This window comes from Psammomys obesus, unplaced genomic scaffold (assembly GCF_907164565.1).
Source record: "Psammomys obesus unplaced genomic scaffold, mPsaObe1.curated_primary_1811, whole genome shotgun sequence".
Classification (NCBI taxonomy): Eukaryota; Metazoa; Chordata; class Mammalia; order Rodentia; family Muridae; genus Psammomys; species Psammomys obesus.
The window spans coordinates 18,411,261-18,432,480 of record NW_026585895.1 but is presented as its reverse complement, the minus strand read 5'-3'; the positions used below and the strand labels follow the sequence as shown (position 1 = coordinate 18,432,480).

General features: G+C 38.3%; 1 protein-coding gene across 2 annotated transcripts in view; it reads left to right on the top strand.

The window, feature by feature from the left end:
* The window catches only part of LOC129671295 (sodium channel protein type 2 subunit alpha-like), a 130,206-nt gene that overhangs the window by 66,472 nt on the left and 42,514 nt on the right, over nt 1-21,220 (top strand). For both annotated transcript variants that reach the window (XM_055600093.1, XM_055600094.1), the window contains exons 12-15: nt 7,965-8,312; nt 12,493-12,622; nt 17,462-17,700; nt 19,300-19,473. In XM_055600093.1, coding sequence (XP_055456068.1) covers nt 7,965-8,312; nt 12,493-12,622; nt 17,462-17,700; nt 19,300-19,473 — 891 coding nt within the window. The remainder of the gene's footprint in view (nt 1-7,964; nt 8,313-12,492; nt 12,623-17,461; nt 17,701-19,299; nt 19,474-21,220) is intronic.

The window sequence follows — 21,220 nt, the reverse complement described above, 5'->3', positions numbered from 1 at the left end:
CCATGAAAACTCTTAAGATCATCAGTCATCATTGTTATTGCTTTCGGTGTCTAAAGACAAAGTCTCATGTTTCCCAGGTTGGTCTCTTACTTGATGTGTAGCAAAGGATGCCCTTGAACTCCTGATCTTAATACCTCCACCCCCAAGTACTGAGATTACAGGCATGTATCACCACTCATGGCTACAAACATTGTATCCTCTTGATGTAGTCTTCCTTTTATTAATACGTAATAACTTTCTTTTATCTCTTCTGAACAATTTTGGTTTCAGGTCTGCTTTGTCAGGTATGAGAACTGTGTACACTTGCTCTCAGATTCCATTTAACTGAGATTACCTGTTTGCATCTTTCCACTTTCCATTTGTTTATATCTTTACTAGTGACTTGAATTTCATGTGGCTAGCAAAAAGGTGAATCTTGCTTTTTATTCCTTTTAGCCAGTATACAGGTTCTAATTGGAGAGTTAAGACACCTTACATTTAGGGTAATTGCTGAAAGGTATGTGTCAATTTCTCCCTGATTCCCTTTTGCTTTTTTGTGGAGGGTTGATGATTAAATTAATTTTTGTAATTTATTCTTTCTCAATCCTCATCTAATGCTGTCACGATTGTAAATACCTTTATTCCTCTTCTGTGTGCTTTAAGTATCCACTTCATGTCTGACTTGGTGAACAAGAATTGCTATAGTTTATGCACGGCACGGCACGGCAAGTCCTTTTTCTCATTCCACTTGAAACGACATTTTTGCTGCATGCTATAATCTTGTTTGGCAGCTATTTTGTTTCATAGCTTGATATATGTTAGTCCCTGCTCTCCAGGCCCTTAGAATTTTTTTAGGAAAGTCTTCTGTTCTGACTAGCTTAACTTTAAAAACATCTTAGCCCTTCCGTCCCACAGTTCTCCAAACTCTTCACCCTGTTGTGTTAGCATTTTGACTATAACATGACCTGGAGATATTATTTTCTGATCATGCCTACTTGATGTTCTATTTTGTTCGTTTCTTGGTCTTCTTTATTCTACTGGGTCTAGTCCACTGGCAATGCCTTCCACTGAGTTTTTTATTTGATCCTTGGACCTTTTTTATTCCTACCGTTCCTGTTACTCTCTCTCTCTCTCTCTCTCTTTACTGGGGGTCTCATCCAAGTGGCTGAATTTCATGTGCAAACCTTGAGTAGATTTCTTTATTTTGGTTGTCTGTTTCCTCTAATCTTCCTTGTGATCTAGTTGATCATTTTTAAAGCGAGACTGTTGAACTGCTTGGCATGAACTGTTTTTGGATTAGGTTATTGAGGGGTTAATGACTTTTGTGGGGGAGCTGAGTTACTAGAGTGCTTCCTTAGCATGCATGCAGCATGAGGTTCAATCCCAGGACTGCATGAATTGTGGTGGCTCAGGCCTGTAGTCACAGAACCTAGATGGAGGAGACAGGAAGATTGGAAAGTCAAGGTCATCTTCAGTTACAAAGAGTGCTTTAGGCAAGCCTAGACTATATGAGGGTCTGTCGATAAAACAACAATAAAACGTGGAGAAGTCATGTTGTTGCCTTGCCTGGTCATAGTTCTTGTCTTTCTTTCCATTGATTCATACATCTATGGAGATGGACTTGTGTTGCTGTTTTAATTTGGGGTCTTCTTTGTGAGCAGAGTTCACTTGAGGTTTGCTTCCCAATAGGGCTTAGACAGAAGCAATATACAATGCCATGATGGGAATAAACCAGATGTAGAAATACCAATTATACAAATGATTTTTTTAAAAAAAAGAAGGTGATGAAAACAACACAGTATAAAGTATGAAGTGAAAAAGATTAAAAGTGAACTTAAAACGATAAAAATTAAGTTAGAATAAGGAAAGGGAAAAATAAAGAAGTATGATTTCTTAAATGTGTGTGAGAGAAATGGGGCAGGGGAGATTCTATGGCTCTACATACCCTAGAGTTTGTGCACCTAAGAACTACAAAGGTCCCTCAAGCTCTTCAAGAGAGGTTCTGCAGAGGAGGGGGGAACCCAGGGAGCCAGGCACTCTGCCTTCCCATCTCAGTACTTGAAATACCTGCTAGTTACCAAACCATCTTCAGTAGGGAAGACTCGTTAGAGACCAAGTCACCTACTGGACCTGGGCTCAGAGCTTTTTGCCCCAGACAACAGCCAATTCTGCATGGCATGTGGCAGCTGCAGAAGGAGCGAAGCCACTCACCCACAGACCATACACGGAGAATCCTTACTGTCCAGGGCAGCAGTCTCAACCTGCCCTGTGGATGCTGCAGCTGAACCCTAGTGCTACTGATGGCAGAACAAGTGCAGTTAACACAGCGGTCCTCAACCCCTGGGTTGCGACCCCTTTGGGGTTGAAAGACCCTTTCACAGGAGTTGCCTATGACCATGAGGAAACACAGATGTTTACATTATGATTCACAAAAGTAGAAAAATCACAGTTTGTGAAGTAGCTATGTGATTTTTAAGTTGGGGACCGCCATAACATGAGGAACCGTGCTAAGGGGCCACAGCATCAAGAAGGTTGAGAACCACCGCTCTAAAATAATCCAGAGAAGAGGGGTATTGCTCCTCACCATAGAGAACAGGGCAGCAACCACCACACTCTCCACAGCCCATCCCTCCTTGTGGCTTAAACTTCTCCTCGAGTCTGTGTCTGAACCTCCATCTCTCCATGAGTGCCTCCTGGACTACCTTCTACCCAGACAATGTGACGGGATGCTGCCAGTCTCAAACAAGACACCCTTTGCCAAAACGTACCCAGCTTTACCTTCTGAAGCACGAGGAGCAACAAATGGCTTTCTTCTACAGTGTCGGTCCGTCCTGCAGGAGGGACCACTGCCAGCCAAGGCCTGCACTAGATGCAAGGCTTTCAGGAGCTGCAGGGTTTTCCTGAAGCTACAGTTGTCAGCCTACTCACAAAGGGGCTACCAGCATGCTCCAGGCTTTCCATGTGGATGGCTTACGTCATAGGCACTCATTTTGCTCTCTCATAGTTGGTGTTTAACAACTATGACGGCAGAGGACTGCTCATACTATAGGGTTGGCTCAGCTGAGTTAAAAATCACCCAATGTCAGGTTTGTTAGGTGAAGGTAGTGTTCAAACTTAATCCGACACTGAAACCCAGAGACGTTCTGCTTTTTCGGGTAATCTGAAAAGCATCTTTTAAAACTGATGATGAAATGTATTAATTTGATTTCCTTTTAAATATGTCATACATATCTTGGATTTTTTTTTCCTCTTCATAGCTTATCAGATAAAGAGTTTCACGTGACCTAATAGGTAACAGATGTTGTGTGACATACATCTTGGTGTGTCAGCCGACCTGTTCCACAGCCAAATAATATTGTGAATTCAGATAAACTGTGGTGAATTCAAATTGAATAGAATTTTTATTACCAAGGGAGAAAAACTTTTTTTACTTTGTTACTACAATCCTTATGATTCCATTTGTATAAATATTAATTGGTAATTATGGGTCCCTTAAATGTTGGACTCTCTTAAAACCATGTTTATTTTTGAAAAATAAAAAAAAAAATAGGAGGAAAGAAAGATATGGAGGGAGGGAATTAAGAAGAGATCAAGGGGGGGGGCTGGAGGGATGGCTCAGAGGTTAAGAACACTGGCTTGTCCTTCCTAAAGGTCCTGAGTTCAATTCCCAACAACCACATGGTGGCTCATAAGCATCTACAGTGAGATCTGGTGCCCTCTTCTGGTTCTCAGGCACACATTCAGGCAAAAATGCTGTATAAATAAATCTTAGAGAAAGACAGAGACATGGAGAGAGAGAGAGAGAGAGAGAGAGAGAGAGAGAGATAAAGAGAGATATCAAGGGCAAGAAGGAGAGAAGGGAGAATATTTTGCCTACTTCTGAACCTAATTTTGTATAAAGTATATACTACGTTTGCCTAAATTTGAAACTTCATGTCCACTGGCACTGTAGACATTTTCTTCAATTCGCTTTATTCCAAATATTAAAAGATTAATTCTAGTCTGTGCATTATGCTTGGGAATGCTGACTCTGTCCCCGATCTTTCTGTGTTTTCCCAGCAGGTTGGGCATTGTAAGAGGTCACTGCCATAAATGACCCGCCATGTTTCATTTTATTTCCTATTTGTTTCTTAAGCAATCTGTATTAATACAAAGAGCTGCTTAAAAATATTTGCCTGATTTTTTTTAAAGTCAACAGGTTGCAAAGAAGATGGCGAAGTGTTTACTGCCCTAGATGTAGAACCTGGGAGAATGGAGCTGAGAAGTGAGGCAGACTAAAGTCTCATGCAATAGCCCACTTTATTCAGAGCATCAGGCAATTCATAGTGTGAGAGTTAAGAGGAGTCACATGAGCAAAGTGTCCAATCACAAGAGCAAGTTGCATATGGGCTGGACAAGCTTTACAGAGAAACATGTTTAGAAACAAATAACAATCAGCAGTCGTAATGAATATTTGAAGTAAAGTTACTCCTATTGGCTACACGTGGGAGGGTCACAAAAACATAATCTGAGAACAATATCTTGATTTTGAAGAAACTGGGATCATAAGACTCTTGTCTTGATTTCTTGGAGTTTTCTCACAAGCACTCAAAAAATTTCCTCATACAACTATATTATTGGACATTGTTCTGACAGACAGGGAACAAGATTGGGGGAGGAGGGAGGGAGGGAGGAAGAGAGGGAGGCAGAGGCAGAGAGGTAGCACCCAGATATTGCACTAATCTCACTTTGAAAGTCCAGGAAGTAATACTGAAAAGGTCAAACCAAGACTTTACCTGGGTGCAGTGGTAGGCGCCTCTTAGCTTTTGTGAAATATTTTCAAGGGCCAAGGATGTGATCTATTAAGAAACTGTGCTTTATAATGATATAATAAAGAAGAGATTATGTTGATAACCATTTCTGCACTTCTGCTTTCATACCAAAAAATACATAATATAAGCTTTTCCTGCAAGATTATAATTTTCACAGCGAGTAGGTGGAAATGTGAAATATTTCTTAGACATCTCTGACTTGTAAGTGTGGGAGAGGGAAGGGGAGAAAGTCAAGAGTGCATCTGTAGTCAAGTCTCAAAGTCATCTGGATATTCTCTTTTGAAACTTCTCTAAGAATCAGGTCACCTCCTCATGTCATGATTGCTGTTCATCTTTGTGATAAGCCAGGAGTTATATTTTTGGGGGATTCACTGGTGGAGAGGATGCGTCTTCTCGGTTGTCTTTCATTTGCATCACAGCCTCTTAGATCTTAGTACTTTAAGTTTATGGCATTTATTGTAAGCGTGTCTGAGGTATAAGCAATGGTTCAAAGAGAAGCATGGGATTCTGCTTGGCCCACTGAGAACCTGTTTTCTCTTTTTCCAACTGTTGGGAAAGAGAGAGCACCTTCACAACTGGGGTTGTTGAGATTGCTGACTCTAAGAGCTACTACAGTGGGCATTTTACCACATACTATGAAGAAACCTGAGCTGACCTAGGAAAGACATGGTCTGGTTATTTGTAATGTAGCTACCTGTCATATATAAACTCTGTTCTCAATGTACCTTTCAATCATGAGATATTGGATGCAGTTTTATTGAAATTATCTCCCTCCATCTACGGTGTATTTTAAGTTAACATATAAACTTTACTAAAGTGTTATAGATACTTGAGTTTTACAATATTCCCTTTTAATCATTTTATACCTTTCTTTTTGAGCTAATGATTATCGATAGGTTGTTACGATAGGTAGGTTCCTGAGGTGGCTTGAATGAGAACAGTCCTCATAAGCTCCTGTGTTTAAATACTTGGTCGCCAGTGGGTGGAACTATTTGGGAAGAATGACAAGGGATGGCCTTGTAGGAGGAGCTATGCCACCAGGGTGAACTCTGGGTTTCAGAGGCCTCCTCTATCTCCAGTGAGCCTTCGGCTTCCTGTTTGTAGTGGCAACTATGGGCTCTCAGCCACTGGTTCTGCTGCCTGCCAGTTGTTACCTCTGTTCTGCCACCAGAAACTCAAACTCTCTGGAACCATACTTAACGTAGATGTGGTATAAGTATTGCAAATATGATTGAAGGAAAGATGATTATCTAAAAAGAAAGAATACCCACTGGTGTTAAGGAATATAAGAATGTCATAGGTAAAAAATTTTAGTTGGCTTTAAATTGTTCAAAAATGAAAAAGATCAAATGCATCAGATTAAATTATGGAACTTGTGTTATTTCTATTAATAATTATAGACATACAATGCAGAATAGCTTAAGGAAAGAACAGAACTATTAGATTATGTAAATAATGTCTATGAATAGCTTTAGCAACTGTGGTGGTTTGATTTTATAATGGGTTACAGTTGCCTTGAATCTCAGAAGAGATTTTGGACCTTGGATATTAAGCAGTCTTGAAACTGTGATAGGCTATGAGGACTTTTGAAGTTGGACTAAACGCCTTTTGTGTTTTTATGTGGCTATAAACCTATGAGCACTGGGAAGTGGAATGTGGTTGTTTGAATAAAAATGGCCCCTCTAGACCTATATATTTGAGTGTTTAGTCACCAGGGAGTAAAACTATTTGAGAGAATTACAAGGTGTGGCTTTTATTGGTGTAAATGTGACCCTGCTGAACAAAGTCTGCCACTGGAGGTGGGCTTTGAGATGTCAAAAGCCCACACTAGACCCAGGCTTTCTCTGCCTGTGAATTGGGATGCAGCTCTCAGTATCTGCAGGCATACTGTTGTGTTCTCTACCATGGTGAAAATGAAATAAGTCACTGAAACTTTAAGCAAGTCCACAAATAATGCTTTCTTTAATAAAGTTGGCTTGGTCATAGTGTCTCTTCAAAGCAATAGAACAGTGCCTAAAACAGCAAGTTTTACGTAGGGACTCAAGCATAATGATGTCTTTTTCATATGTCAGTCCAGGCTTCTCCCATGTGTGCAGCATAAGGCCCACTGTAGGTCTTAAACTTGCCAATCCCAACAACCCCAGCTGAAAAAACACCTCTCTTTCCCAACACATGGGGAAGGAAGTATTGGTTCTCAGTGGGCCAGCAACTCTCCATGTCTCTCTGTAAATCATTCCATGTATTATAGGTATGAAGTGCTCTAGTTGGCTGGACTTGCGATGTTGCCATTCTTCTAGAGCCAGAGATTATATTAGTGCATCAGAGATTAAATGATTCAAACATTGAAGAGCTTTTCCTGAGGTACAGGGTACTATGAACAACAAAGAAATGGCTCTCAGTTCAGTGTGTAGCAGAGGTTGCAGACATAAACTAATAGCACAGAGGAGGCAATTCTTTCTTGTTGGTCTATGGCATCCAAGGAAAGAGCTTGGTGTAGAGATAGGCCATTGTTTAGAAAATGTTAAGCGGCTGTGATCAGATTCTTATTTGAAAATGGATTTTTGCTAATACTGTGTTGTTCAGATTTCTTGAGACAGAAGAGTGGAAATCAGGAAATGAATCATACAGTTATTTCAGCTTGCTTTCTTTAATTTATTCATGAAGGCCATTATAAAATATGCAAAGGGAGGGACAGAAGCTGCTCCTGTACTATAATTATGCAGGTCTACCAGCAAGCCAGCTTTGATTTTCCTCTAGGGAGCCTCTGCCTCAGGGTGTGGTCACTTGTGAGCTCTTACTGCATCTATTTTGGCCTTCAAAAGGCCTAAATGTAGGTGTGTGTTTAATTACTTTCCATTGAATTGTTAAGCAAAATTCAGTTCTAAAGAGAATGGTCTAGCAAGTACTGCCATTCCAGGCATCAGTAATAAGACTAGACAGTGTAATGGGAGTGCTTCTAACTGTGCTAAAGCAAAGAAAATGACAGAACAGGAGGAAAATGAAGGAAGAAAGGGGGAAAGTAAATGGGAAGGGTGTGCAACGTAATGCAGCAAGGGAGTCCAGTGATTTATCCTGAGTTAGCCTGCAGCTATGAACCAGCGGGTCAAGCCATTTTCTTCCGGGTGCAGGTTCTCAAATGCCTTCAACTGTTTTGTTTCTTTTGGTTATTTCCAGTCTCTACTGAGCATCCGAGGCTCCCTTTTCTCTCCAAGACGCAACAGTAGAGCAAGCCTTTTCAGCTTCAAAGGTCGAGTGAAGGATATCGGTTCTGAAAATGACTTTGCAGACGATGAACACAGCACATTCGAGGACAACGACAGCAGAAGAGATTCTCTGTTTGTGCCACACAGACATGGAGAAAGGCGTCCCAGCAACGTCAGCCAGGCCAGCCGTGCCTCCCGGGGGATACCCGCGCTCCCTATGAATGGGAAAATGCACAGTGCGGTAGACTGTAACGGTGTGGTCTCCCTGGTAGGAGGCCCTTCCGCGCTCACATCTCCTGTGGGGCAGCTGCTACCCGAGGTGAGGCCCATTACAACGTCAGCCGAGGGTACAGAAGGAGAAGGGACTCTGGTGCCATCAGGAATGTGTGCTTTGAATTCCACAGATGATAAATTTACTGCATCTGTTATTCCGAGGCCAAGAGTTGGTTGGTGGTACCAGGCTATGAACTTATCTTGTCAAAGCCTACACATCTCTACAAATTAAGACTGTAAAATGAGTTTCCTACAGTCGTTTGTTCATTATTATTACTACAGTTTGAAATTTAACAAAAGAGCCAAAATTTGTGCACTTTGCTGTGCAAATGTATTATTATTATTATTATTATTATTATTATTATTATTATTATTATTATATTTTTGAGGTAAGATTTCTCTGTGTAGCCCTGGCTATCCTGAAACTCTTTTTGTAGACCAGGCTGGCCTTGAACTCAGAGGTCTGCCTGCCTCTGTCTCCCAAGAGCTACATCACTATCACCGCAACACAAGAAGCATTATGGTTAAATATTAAGAAATTCATGTGCATGGTTGAAATGCAGGCATTTCAAAGGTTTTACTATCCTGCTTCTTTAAAACAACTTCACACTTCCACTTGCTGCCACTAATTACATCTAAATCTCTTAGTTCACAGTTCTCTTCATTTACATAGTGTGCTCTACCCCCAGCACCAACTCAATGACCCAGCTGCCCTACATTTGTAAAGAGACTCCTTGAATAGAACAGGTTAGACTTTTTCTAATAGATTCCAACTTTGATATTGCCACTATGAATTCTTGTTATATGCAAAGCCACCCCAAATCAAGCATATGGAAAAGACTTTCAACTTAATAATATACATCAGGATGCATCATTGAAGATTCCTTTTTAAAATGAGATACTCTTCATGTTGGCATTGCAGGAAATGTCATCTGACCTTTATAAAATACATAAGCCATGTTGTCTGATGACATCACAGTTCTCTGAGCTGAGTTAAAATCTCTTTCGTGTAATTAATTACCTTTATGTCACTTCATTTTTTCAAAGGCGGTCAAGACTCTTAGAGTCACATAATAATGGTCCAATTAGATTTCAGTCCTTTCTTAGAGTTGCGCCTTGCCTTAGAATATGACAATAGCTGTTGCTCATCGCTGATTTGCCATGGCCTCTTCTCAACCTTTCCTCTCAGGGAGGTTTCCAAGTATCCTGGAAAAATAACAAGCCACAGAAACAGTAAAGCTTTGTTGTAAAGCAGACAAAAAGAATGATAAAATGTCACATCTCTTTAGAAAAATACTTTTATCCAGGTGTGTATAACACATTGCCTTGAACACTATTGGTTTAATTCATTGAGCCCTCACAATTGTCTAATAGTTGCTAATTTATCCCTATTTTACCGAGGGGAAAAAACAAGGCCTGTGTTTTCTAGAGCTAAGATTTGACCTCAGATATGCTGTCTACAAGCCCTACTACATTCCATTCATAGTGAAAGACAACATTCTATTAAATTTTTATAAATGGGAAGAACAGCTGATTAAAAAACATTTTTTTTTAAATCAGTGTTTTTTTGTTTTGTTTTGTTTTCTTTTCTTTTCTTTTCTTTTTTGAGACAGGGTTTCTCTATAGTCCTGGAACTAACTCTGTAGAGCAGGCTGGCCTTGAACTTACAGAGATCCATGGGCCTCTGCCTCTAGAGTGCTAGGACTAAAGGCATGAACCACCACTGACTAGCTAAAGCAGTGTTTATCTCTTTATTAATTATTTTTATTGTCAAAATTAAAACAAAGTTTAATTAATGCTCTAGAGCCAAACATAAAACAGACAAATAAATAAATCAAATACTTTGGGATAACCCTAACCTAGGATGTGAGTAAACTCCATAATGAGATGGAAACACTGAAAAAGGAAGGTGCAGACCACATGAGAAGACAGAGAAGTTTCTGCAAGGCCAGTGCTGTTCCAGTGAGACGTTGCAAGCCCATTTCTAATGTATTTGTGTAATACTACAGTGGTACTCTTTGATGTGTAGATAAAGAAAAAACAGTGTTTCTCAGGCTGTGCTTCAAATTCCTTCAGGGGAGTCTCAGAAATGGAAATTCCAAAGTAACTGTCTGTACCCAGAAGTTATGAAGGACCCTGGAAATCTTTTTTTTTTCTTTTGAAACATTCCACATGGTTCTTGAATACACAAGTAGGCCCATCACAGATCTTAATATTATTGGGTAAAAATCCCAATTCCATCACATCAATATAAGTACAAATGTGTATGTCAGAACTGCCCTGGCCTTAGCTGGGAGTCATCATACATTTACCTTATCAGAAAAGGAAGGCTACATCACAAAAGTCGATTGAGCCTAGCTTGAAGCCAAGCCTTTTGTAACCTGGTGACCAGCACATTCCCACACCTGTATTCCTTCAGCCATGCAGTCAATGCTTTGAGGTGGAACTCAGTCCTGTGGAAGGAGCTGAAAGCAACACACAATTATCAGCCTTTAGGTTCCTGCGATGGGAACGTACTAACAGAAAACAAACAGTGGCAAGCAAATGGCATGTCCCAAAGCACATGATTTCCTGTTCTTTACACATACAGTCCATTGAGACAATTTAATTTCTGAAGAATTATCAGACTAATATCACTAAAGATTTTGGAATCTGTCATTAAAACAGATTGGGAGCTTTGAACATGGTTTTGCCTAAAGCAAAGAGATAGAATGACATTCATGTGACCTCCACTTTTTGATTAGAAGGCATGTCTTTAAGGAGGTAAAATATTTTCATTTGGAAAGCCCATCTTTACTTTAATAATTTTATTTTCAGTGAGGGATTCTCTCTTTTCTCCTTGGTTTAGCTCCCTCCTTTACCTTGACGTTAATCTGAGGAGACTGCACAGATCTTTATCACCATTCCTGATAACACCAGTTGAGTCGAAATCCATTTTGAGATGCACAGTTATGCACATCAATAACACAGCAGTAATGTTCATTGCTCACATCCCAGTGAGGTCTGGATTAATAAGCAACACTTTTGTTGCTGTTTAACTGAGAGTGGCTTATTTATTATCGACTCACTCAGACCTGCGTTTGAAATGCTTGAGATTTTTCCTTTGTCCTGTGACTGTTAACTCTATGTTTAATGTTCTGAAGTAGGAACACGTTCCTACCCATCTACAAACCTGGAGAGTTTATTTTAGAAAAGGGAAGAATTGAATCATTGTGTGCGTGTCAACATCAAAACACCTCCAAGTGACATGTCCCAAGAGTTTCAGTGTTTAAGCAGCTCATCTGGGAATAGAATTGTTTCATAAGTATAAGGTGAAAATATAAGTATAAGATGAAAATACAGGTTAGAAAAGATTTGTATTTTTTAAATATAGATATTGACAAATGACTTTTGTCTCCAAAACAAAGAAAAATTGAAATATTTTACATACAGAGTTCACATTTCAAGGGAGCTTTTACGAAAGCATATTGGATAATGATTCTTTTTTTCAAACCTGTCTATAAAGATCTAAAAACTGAGCGTGGAAGTACATCAGAAAAAAATACATTTCAGTTTGAAGCTGGGGGTGGCAATGGGTGCAATGCTCAGAGTTTATCCAGTGGTATGAATTTTGCTCCTTCCAACCCAAATCTCTAGCATGGAGAGTGCTCTCTCCGGCAAACTTGGGCATCACAGGAGACTGAGGGTCTGATGGACTTTCAAGAACAATCTTAAATATGATAATCCTAGGAATGTCACAATGAGCTATTGTGGTCTAGGTATGAAATGTATACCGTATGTTCATGTGTTTCTATCATTGGTCCCCTAGCTGGTGGCACTATTTGAGAAGGTTGTAGAACCTAAATGGGTAGAGAGCAGAAGGGGGTGGTGGGTTGCTGGGCATGGGATTTGAGGCTTCTTAGCCTCCTCCCACTTTCTGCTCACTGCCTGCTTCCTGAGTATAGATTCAGTGTGAGGAGCCAGGCCCCTACTGCTCTCACCCTGCCTCCTCTGTCTGCTTCCCTACCACAGCTGGCTGTAGCGCTTGAAACTTCTGTGTAGTTTTTCTCTTGAGTTGCCTTTTTTGGGGGGGCATTTTACCACTGTAATGAGCAAATAAAGCACTGCTTACACCTGAGAAAGCATGGTGAGCTCTTGCTTAAGTGGTGTCTACAACTGGAGTGCTTTGAAGCATGTAACCACAGAGAATAGTGATTATTTTGTTGTCTGAAATTTTGGTGTTTCAGGGCACAACTACTGAAACAGAAATAAGAAAGAGAAGGTCCAGTTCTTACCATGTTTCTATGGACTTGTTGGAAGACCCTACAAGGCAAAGAGCAATGAGTATGGCCAGCATTTTGACCAACACTATGGAAGGTATGTCGAAAGTTCCACACCATCGCTCTTCAATAGTAGGTTGGTAGTGGTGCGTCATGCCTTGCCTAAATTTCATGATAATGCTTCCCAACCTAGTACCACATCACCACTTCTTTTAAAAGGTGAAGTCAAATCGGTGTTTAGCACATGGATTCTTCTCCTGGTAGATTTTTAAACAAGCCTCTAGGAAACAGCTACCAATTCAAGGTACATTTGGAGCACAACTTCCAGAGCTTAAGTTCTAAACTCCTGAAGTTTGATGGTGATGTTCACAACAGGGTAATGATTTCTGCTGATCACTAAGGTGCTAACACATTTGACAACTTATAAAATATAGCAAGCTAACACAAGTTATAAAATTTACTGCCTCAATAAGAATTATAAATAAAAGTGTGGATTAAGGTGTCATGCCTCATTGAAGCTGTATTCAAAATTTTAAAATTCTACTTTCGTTCTTCTCTTGTTTCTCTTTGCTCTCGCTGTCGCACCTCCTCTGTGTCTGTCTCTCTCTTTCTCTCTCTCTCTCTTGCTCTCTGTGTCTCTTTGTCTCTCTCCATCTATATATCTCTGATGAAACATTATAACATATCAGCTTTTACTTTGTTTGAAGAGTATGGCTGAATAGTTAAGGTAGTATTTATAAGGCTGGATTTCATACTACCAAAATGAAAGAACAGCTGGATCTGTGATCACTTCCAGACTCTTCCACAGGTTAAATGCACTAATTTGTGATTGAAATTTTATTTTTTTTCAGCTAAAACATGGACTGTGGTATTTAAACGAAGTTTTTGTAAGGATTTTAAAACATGTAAACATGTAAAGCACCCCTGTACTTTGCATGCTGAAGACTGTCAACAGATGCTATGGTTATTAACTGTTCTTTTGTGCTACTTTTGTAAATTTATGTGGGTTTTTCATTTTTTTTTTATTAAGTGAAATCATCAACAACTGTCAACTTCAATATGTGGAAAATATATTCCTATATAATATATTCATGTATAATCTCCTCTCCACCACCCCATTGCCCAGATCTTCCTCATTTTTCCTTCCTACTCTCATATAAGACGTATTCTATCTCTGCATCTTTTACTAGTCTCTCTGATTTCTATTCCCACATATGTAAAAGTATGTTTGAATATGTAAGTCAAAAGAGAAAGCTAAGAAGAAGGAGCATAAGGGTGAGAGAAAATGAGTGTGTGCATGACTATTTCTTAAAACTCCTTTCTAATTTCAATAGCTATATACACTGTATCTTAATCATATCTCCACTCCACTCCTCTCCTTCCTTGGCCCTCCTCCCAGGATATCTCCCTTCCCAATTATAGTTTCTTCAGAGACTGGGTAGATTCTCAGAAGAAATATTTTTAGTCATAATGCGAAACTCTCATGATCTCAATATCAAAAAGCCTGAAAGTCATAACCAGGAAAAAAATTACCATAATAGATGACTCTGTCATCAGAGACAAAACATTGGTACAAGACCCAGTTTTGTTAGTCCTGATCTTCTCATTGACTTCAATGGAATATTAAACTCTAGTCCATTCTTTCCCAACCTTGCCTGCCTAGCTTACACTCCTTCTTCCCCCAGCTGCCAGTAGCTTGCTCCTCCCTATCCCTCCAGGTAAATCTTTTGAAGAGTCTCTGGTCTTCAGCTCCTTGCCATAGCAAAACCACTGAGAGGAAGGGGCCAGTGGTTCTGCTTCCGGTGTCGGCAGCATGGCTGCTCCCCAAAGCAGGAAGTAGAGAAGGAGTGAGGGTAAGTCTAAACCGACAATCATGCTTTGCACTTCTAGTAGTGTTAAATTCTCACTAACGTAAGGAGTACCTGAAGGAAAACAAGAATCAAACCATTACAAATTGGCTTGTCGAAGAATTGACATCCAATGCTCAAAATGAACGCACACACAACCTCCTCCGCGGAAAAATGTCTCCTGGAGTGTGTCAGGATGAAAGGGCCATTCTAGAGGTTAGAAGAAATTAAGAAGTGACAGACTACACTATGTTGTTTTCAATGTCTTCACAGCTTTTGTGTGGATGAAGTTCATTTTTATGATATAGTTTATTAAGGTTCATTCTTTTTTTTCCCATTGGTGATATACGACGAAAGCTTGGCATTTCGTTATTTAGTTACCTCTGAACAATATGACTGTGACATTGGCCAGAGTTCATTGGCCGCCACCTTCTGCACATAACATGACTAGTAAAGCTTACTTTGATAAGGTCCTGTTTAATGGTGAGAGCAGTTTCTTAGTTGTTATTACCTATTTATTTAAATGTGGTTTCTTCTAAAATTTGGTTCACCTTCCCTTTCATGAAGCAGGCTTGTTAACATGGCTGGCAACTTTTGCTTTCCTTCTTTTCGACTACAGCCAACTCTTCATTATCCAGAGTAATGCATAATCCTGCTAAGTGATGCACAAACGTTATTTTAAAATGAAAAATTGCATAGAAATGTTTCATGGGCACACTTGGGATGGTATATATGTTTTAAACAAGTTAAAAGTACTGGAAGAATTAAGTGACAAGAGAAGATAGAAGCCTAGCTAATGCTGCCTCTAAGGCAGGGAGCCCCACCCCACCCCCAGGAATAGTGGAGAAGTGGCTGTAGTCCTCTGGGTGCTTGCTTGTTCCAAAGTGGGGGATCCTCTTTTGGGGAATTAATAATTGAATGGTTTTATTTTAGAATTTAAGGCAACTTTGCTCCAGCTTTTTCTAGAGTCAAGACCATCAGCGCCTGCTGAATTTTCCCTTTGAATGTTTCTCTGACTTCTTTTTTTTTTCTGTGCTATGCTGTTTGCTTTCTTTTCCTACTAAATCACAGCTTGTATAAATTTAAAAAATGGAACTTATTCTGATAATAGACAGACAGAAATTTTGCAGCTTCTCTTCTATTATTTGTTGCAAATTATATAACTTTTTTTTAAATTTCCTGTCTGAACATGAACTTGTTTGGGAGTATTGAAAGCATCTATAAAGCAATAATACATATATAAAATAAATAAATAATAAAAGTGGCTAATAATTTTATTTACGGAATTTTTTCTCTGACTTAACTAAAATATTCTTTATTATATACCAAATTACAAATCCTAAGATGTGGAAATAAAATGTTCACTTGAAGAATTTCAGGATCCAAAGAGAAATTTGAGATGTCTAGCTTTAACAGAATTCCATTAAAGTAGTAAAGAATAAATTGATTTAAGGACGTGATTAACTTTATAGCATAAATAAATAGCAAATGTTTATTAGCAGAACGAACATCTAGCAACATCCTTCTCTATTTTCTAAGCTGTGTCTTCTCTCTTATAAATTTTGCTTCACTGTAAAATATAGCAGTGGTGGAGAAATGCCCTAGTTGCTATAATAATAGTGCTAAAGTGCCTGGCCAGAGGTCGTATGTTGTGAAATGAAGGAAGAGGAAAGCTTCCTTCTCTTGAGTGCTAAGAAGAGATGGTCTCATGGTTGGCAGAACAAGTAATTTTCTGCAGTGGGATTGTCAGAAACAGACAAATTTGGTGTCCTTCCCTAGTGAAGTCTCTGCTAAGTGATCCTCTTACCTAAAACACATGGAAATGATAATTTTCTACTTCATAGCTTCACAGAATTCATTGTCAATCTTTACAGAACAGGTGTCATCATTAAAGTCTCTGAATTCCTTAATTTTATAAGAAATGATCAAAAAGCCTTGTAGACAATCATCAGAAAAGGTTTAACACTATATTGCCATTTTGCTTAAATCTTTCTTAAAAGCATTGCATGTTTTCTTAACTGGTTTTTTGTTTTGTTTTGTTTTTTGTTTTTTGTTTTTCTTTTGAGACAGGGTTTCTCTGTGTAACTTTGGCTGTCCTGGATCTCACTCTGTACACTGGCCTTGAACTCATAGAGATCTGCCTAACTCTGCCTCAAGGGGTTGGATTAAAGGCACACACCACCACCACCACTCAGCTTCTTAACATTTTTAACATGAAATTTTATGCCACATATTTGATACAATAGTTACATATTTCAATACATTAAAATAAATAGATCCAATAGAAATATATGAATTTTATGAATGTTCTATTTTAAATCTTGTATCATATTAATAGTACCTGAATCTCATTTTGTAAAGTGTTGGCATACTAGCAATGAGGACCCCAGTTTATTCAGTTAATAATTTCTTTTTTTGTGCATATTTTCTGGTTAAATCGATACATAGAGAAAACTTGTTGAACTTAATGTACACACCCGTGTAACTCAAACTTATTATCAATGTGAGAGTTTTTAAGTCAGAGTGAGTCCATTATATGCGCTTCATTAGAATCCCTACAATGACAACTAATCCAAGAGACCAAGGTTCCATGTGACTCACTGAATGTGTCTCCACGGGAACCTTTGATAACACACACTATCCACCCCTTGTTCTATCTGGGATATAGATGAACATGTATGCAAATGAAAGTTCTGTCATTTTGTTTCTTGAAACCCTGTAGACAATTTTTTTAAAAAAGAAATCAGTATTGCAGATCTTCTTAAAAACTATCTGAGAAGCACTGGAAAACATATTAGCCTTTCTATGTCTACTTTTTCTGTGCCTGCAAACCCATAATTTTTTCTGGCTCCTTCACCAGATTATCTTATCGTTTAAAAATACCTTTAGATTGTTTTTAATGAAATACTCTCAACTTAAACCAAACACTGATTAATAGAAAGTAAAAAGTTTTCATGAGTATATATATATATATATATATATATATATATATATATACACATATATATATATATATATATGTATATATATATATATATATATATATATATATATATATATATATATATATGTTTTTTTTTCCTTTTCAGAACTTGAAGAATCCAGACAGAAATGCCCACCGTGCTGGTATAAATTTGCTAATATGTGCCTGATTTGGGACTGTTGTAAGCCATGGTTAAAGGTAAAACACGTTGTCAATCTGGTAGTGATGGACCCATTTGTTGACCTGGCCATCACCATCTGCATTGTGTTAAACACTCTCTTCATGGCCATGGAACACTACCCCATGACAGAGCAGTTCAGCAGTGTGCTGTCTGTTGGGAATTTGGTAAGGCTCCTTGATGGTTCATCTTCTTACTGGGTCATGACTGTTTTATTAATTTTTTGTGTCACTGTCAAATAAGATATCATCAACTAATTGACCATGTTCACCAAAGACATCAAATTTTTTTTCATCTGTTCTTAACAATAAAAATAAGCTTCTCCACTTAAACACAGTACAAAGGATAAAGACGTTTTATGTGTAATTTAATGTAGAAATGAACTTGAATTGCTTCTGTATTATAATGATAACTGCATCCAGGCATAATGAGACATACCTGTAATCTCAGCATTTGGGAGACAAAGGCAGGAACATCACAAATTCTAGGTCATCTGGGCTACATAAGAGATGCTACTTCAAAGCAAACAAAGAAAGAAACAAAAGCAAGATTAGGGCTACCCAGATGGCTCAGCAAGAAAAGCAGCTTTTCAACAAGCCTAATGACCTCAATGGTACACTTGATCCCAAAAAGGTGGAAGAGAACCAACTTCTGTAAGTTATCCACTGACCTTCACATACACCCATTTTACACATGTGACCCTCAAAACACGCAAGGCAAATAGGTGAAAAGTTATTAAAATGCAACTTTATGCTAGGAATTTTGGAATATATATAGGTGTGTACATATATGTGTGTAATATATACATATATTTTATATACACATATATATAATATAAAATGCTTATTAAGTTCTCATGAGCCTTTAACAAATTACTTAAAGCATATACTTCTTAGACTTGAATTCAACACTATATATATTGTTTATTTTATTTCTGATAGAACTCAAGTGAATCAAATGATGAAGTATATTTAATGAGCACATATTTTATATCAAGTCTCTGCTGGTTTCTGTAAAATCCCAAGAGGAAACAGCTAGTAGTAGGAACAGATTAAAACTATAGGTAACATAAGAAAATAAATACTTCATGAAGTTCAAGAAACAACACAAAGGGGGGGGGATTAGCTCAGGAACAGGGAATAGCCTCTTTTTTTAACAAGAAGAAATAGATCTACTATGGATATGAACATACTATGATGGGTTACTTAACTTCCTTCACCACTGAGACATTTTGAGATTGAAGGACAGGAAAGCGTCAAGATATATAGAGGAGAAAGATTTAAAGTAACTGTAGAAAATGGAAATGGAAAACACTGATCTTATTTTTCAAGATTAACAATTAAAAATGTCTTCACTGTCTGAAAGGCCACTAATGACTATGTTTATCATAGTTCGTGTCGAGCCTTCTTAGCTCCAGTTTCTTCTGCAGAGCCATGAAAGGAGACCAATCTATTGTACTTGGCAACTGAAATCTGTGCTTCTGAGCAAACACTTGGTGATGTTTCGAGGACAAAAGAGATCAACCACAGCGGAGCACAGTGTGTCCGTGTCCAGCGCACTTTTTGTATCCAAATCAGGGTGTTCATTTTATTGTATATTTTATCACATCATAAACTTTAAATATGAGCACTTAAATATTAGGTTGAATATAAAACATGCCAGAGCATCCATTTGTTGAATCCAGAATGTGTGTTTGATTTACTGTTAGTTACATTGCTTCTTTTTGAGAGTGGGCATTCCTGTAATCAGCTGCATTTCTCACTTAGGTCTTCACTGGGATCTTCACAGCAGAAATGTTTCTCAAGATAATAGCTATGGATCCGTATTATTACTTCCAAGAAGGCTGGAATATCTTTGATGGCTTTATAGTGAGCCTTAGCTTAATGGAGCTCGGCTTGGCAAATGTGGAAGGATTGTCAGTTCTCCGATCGTTTCGACTGGTAAGCAACTAGCAGTATCCATACTTTTTTGTAATTAACTAGTCTTCATTCTTTCCCAATACCAGGTGAGATATTTTTCGAAAATACAACATTTTTTTTGAAAACATATGAAATGCAATGCCTTTGCTCTGAGATGTAGTTCTTTCTTCATGATAGCTTTGATAAATATAGTATTTAATTCCAATGAACAGCCAATGATTGCTCTCTCCCTGGTGCTCAAGTGGCAGGTTTAGTGAAGAAAGAGAAAGGGTAGTCACACGTCAATCCAGACTGCAATCACCATAGTCAGCACTGTTATCTGATATGTGTAACCACGTGTGAGGCTCCACTGGGATCTTGGATTTCCTCGATTTAACCCCTAAGAAGCTAATACTGGGAATAGGGTGTATGGAGGAGGAGAAGTCAAAGACAGCATTCCTTGAATATTTTCCTTTCACCCAGATCACGAAGATATCAAACCTTCTCTCCAAGAAGCACCGCCTATAGTGTATTGTAATAACTTTAAGTTAATTATCTTTCATTTGATCTCTGGCTTTCTTAACTATTGGCTTCTTTTTAAAATTAAAAGACTACATGCCATCTGAGACATTTCTCTTGAGTTTTTGGTGGGTTTTACTTTGTAGTTACCAAAAAAAGTTTTTTGTAGGTGATTTGTTGTGGAGATAATGAATCCTAAGACTTTGATTTGATGTCTCTTTGAGACTTCCCTTATGAATTTCAAAGTTCAAGCTTGAGCTGGCGATCCTTGGAACTATACTATTTCTCCCCAGTCTTCAACAAGAGTTATGGATCTAATTTGAAACTAGAAGTATGCAGGAATTGCAAAAGCAATTATAAAAAATTATGGGACAGGTTATATGGACAAGGAGTTGGTAAGAAGAATGTTTAGTAAACCTTTGTGATAACTGATACAATGTGGGGATCTGGGGATCACTGTATCATTACCATCTTGCATAATGTACCAGGCTCTTTTTCATAAGTTCTCTCTTGGAGTGAATTAAACAGGCTGGGGCTTCTACATGCTCCTTTGAGTCACTTAGGTGTCATTAAATAATGCACTACTGTCTGCCTGACATTTACTTAAGACTCAGGAATAAAATGCTGCTGCTTTTTAACTGACAATGGTGCTTTAGGGGCCTCTGCAAACCAATTCTACTGACTTGTCAGGTACGGTGGCAAGGGGATATGTATACTCTGTGATGACTTCATTCCCAAGTTACTGAAGACGTCCATGTTGAACAAGGCTTTCAGCTTAAGCCTCCTTCTAACGTAAATCCTTAAAAGTACAGTCTAATATATACGCTATTTTAGATACGTATATCAGACGATAGATAAATAATAGATAGATACATGCTAGATAGATTCAACTAGATGGAAATGATGGAAAGCCGCCAAGAAATTTGCTCATCTTTCTCTTTTAATTGCTGCAGCGTGTGCCCTATATGATGATCTTTCAACTACACTGAAAAACGTGTTCACTCTGGGCTGTTAAATAATAGCTGCCCTTTTTTGAAAACTAGTCTCTCTGAATTAACTTACATAACCTTTAAATGCCTTAGTGAAAACAAACCATAATAAAAAAAATTCCAAAAGCTTCTGCAGCTGTGTGTGTCCTACAGTATTTTCTATATTTGTTAGATAATTCGTTGGCACATGGATAATCTATCACTCTACAGTTGAGACAGACTTACCATATATTTCTGTTGATGCTTCTGTTATGCAAGGTATTAACAGTATTCTTACATTA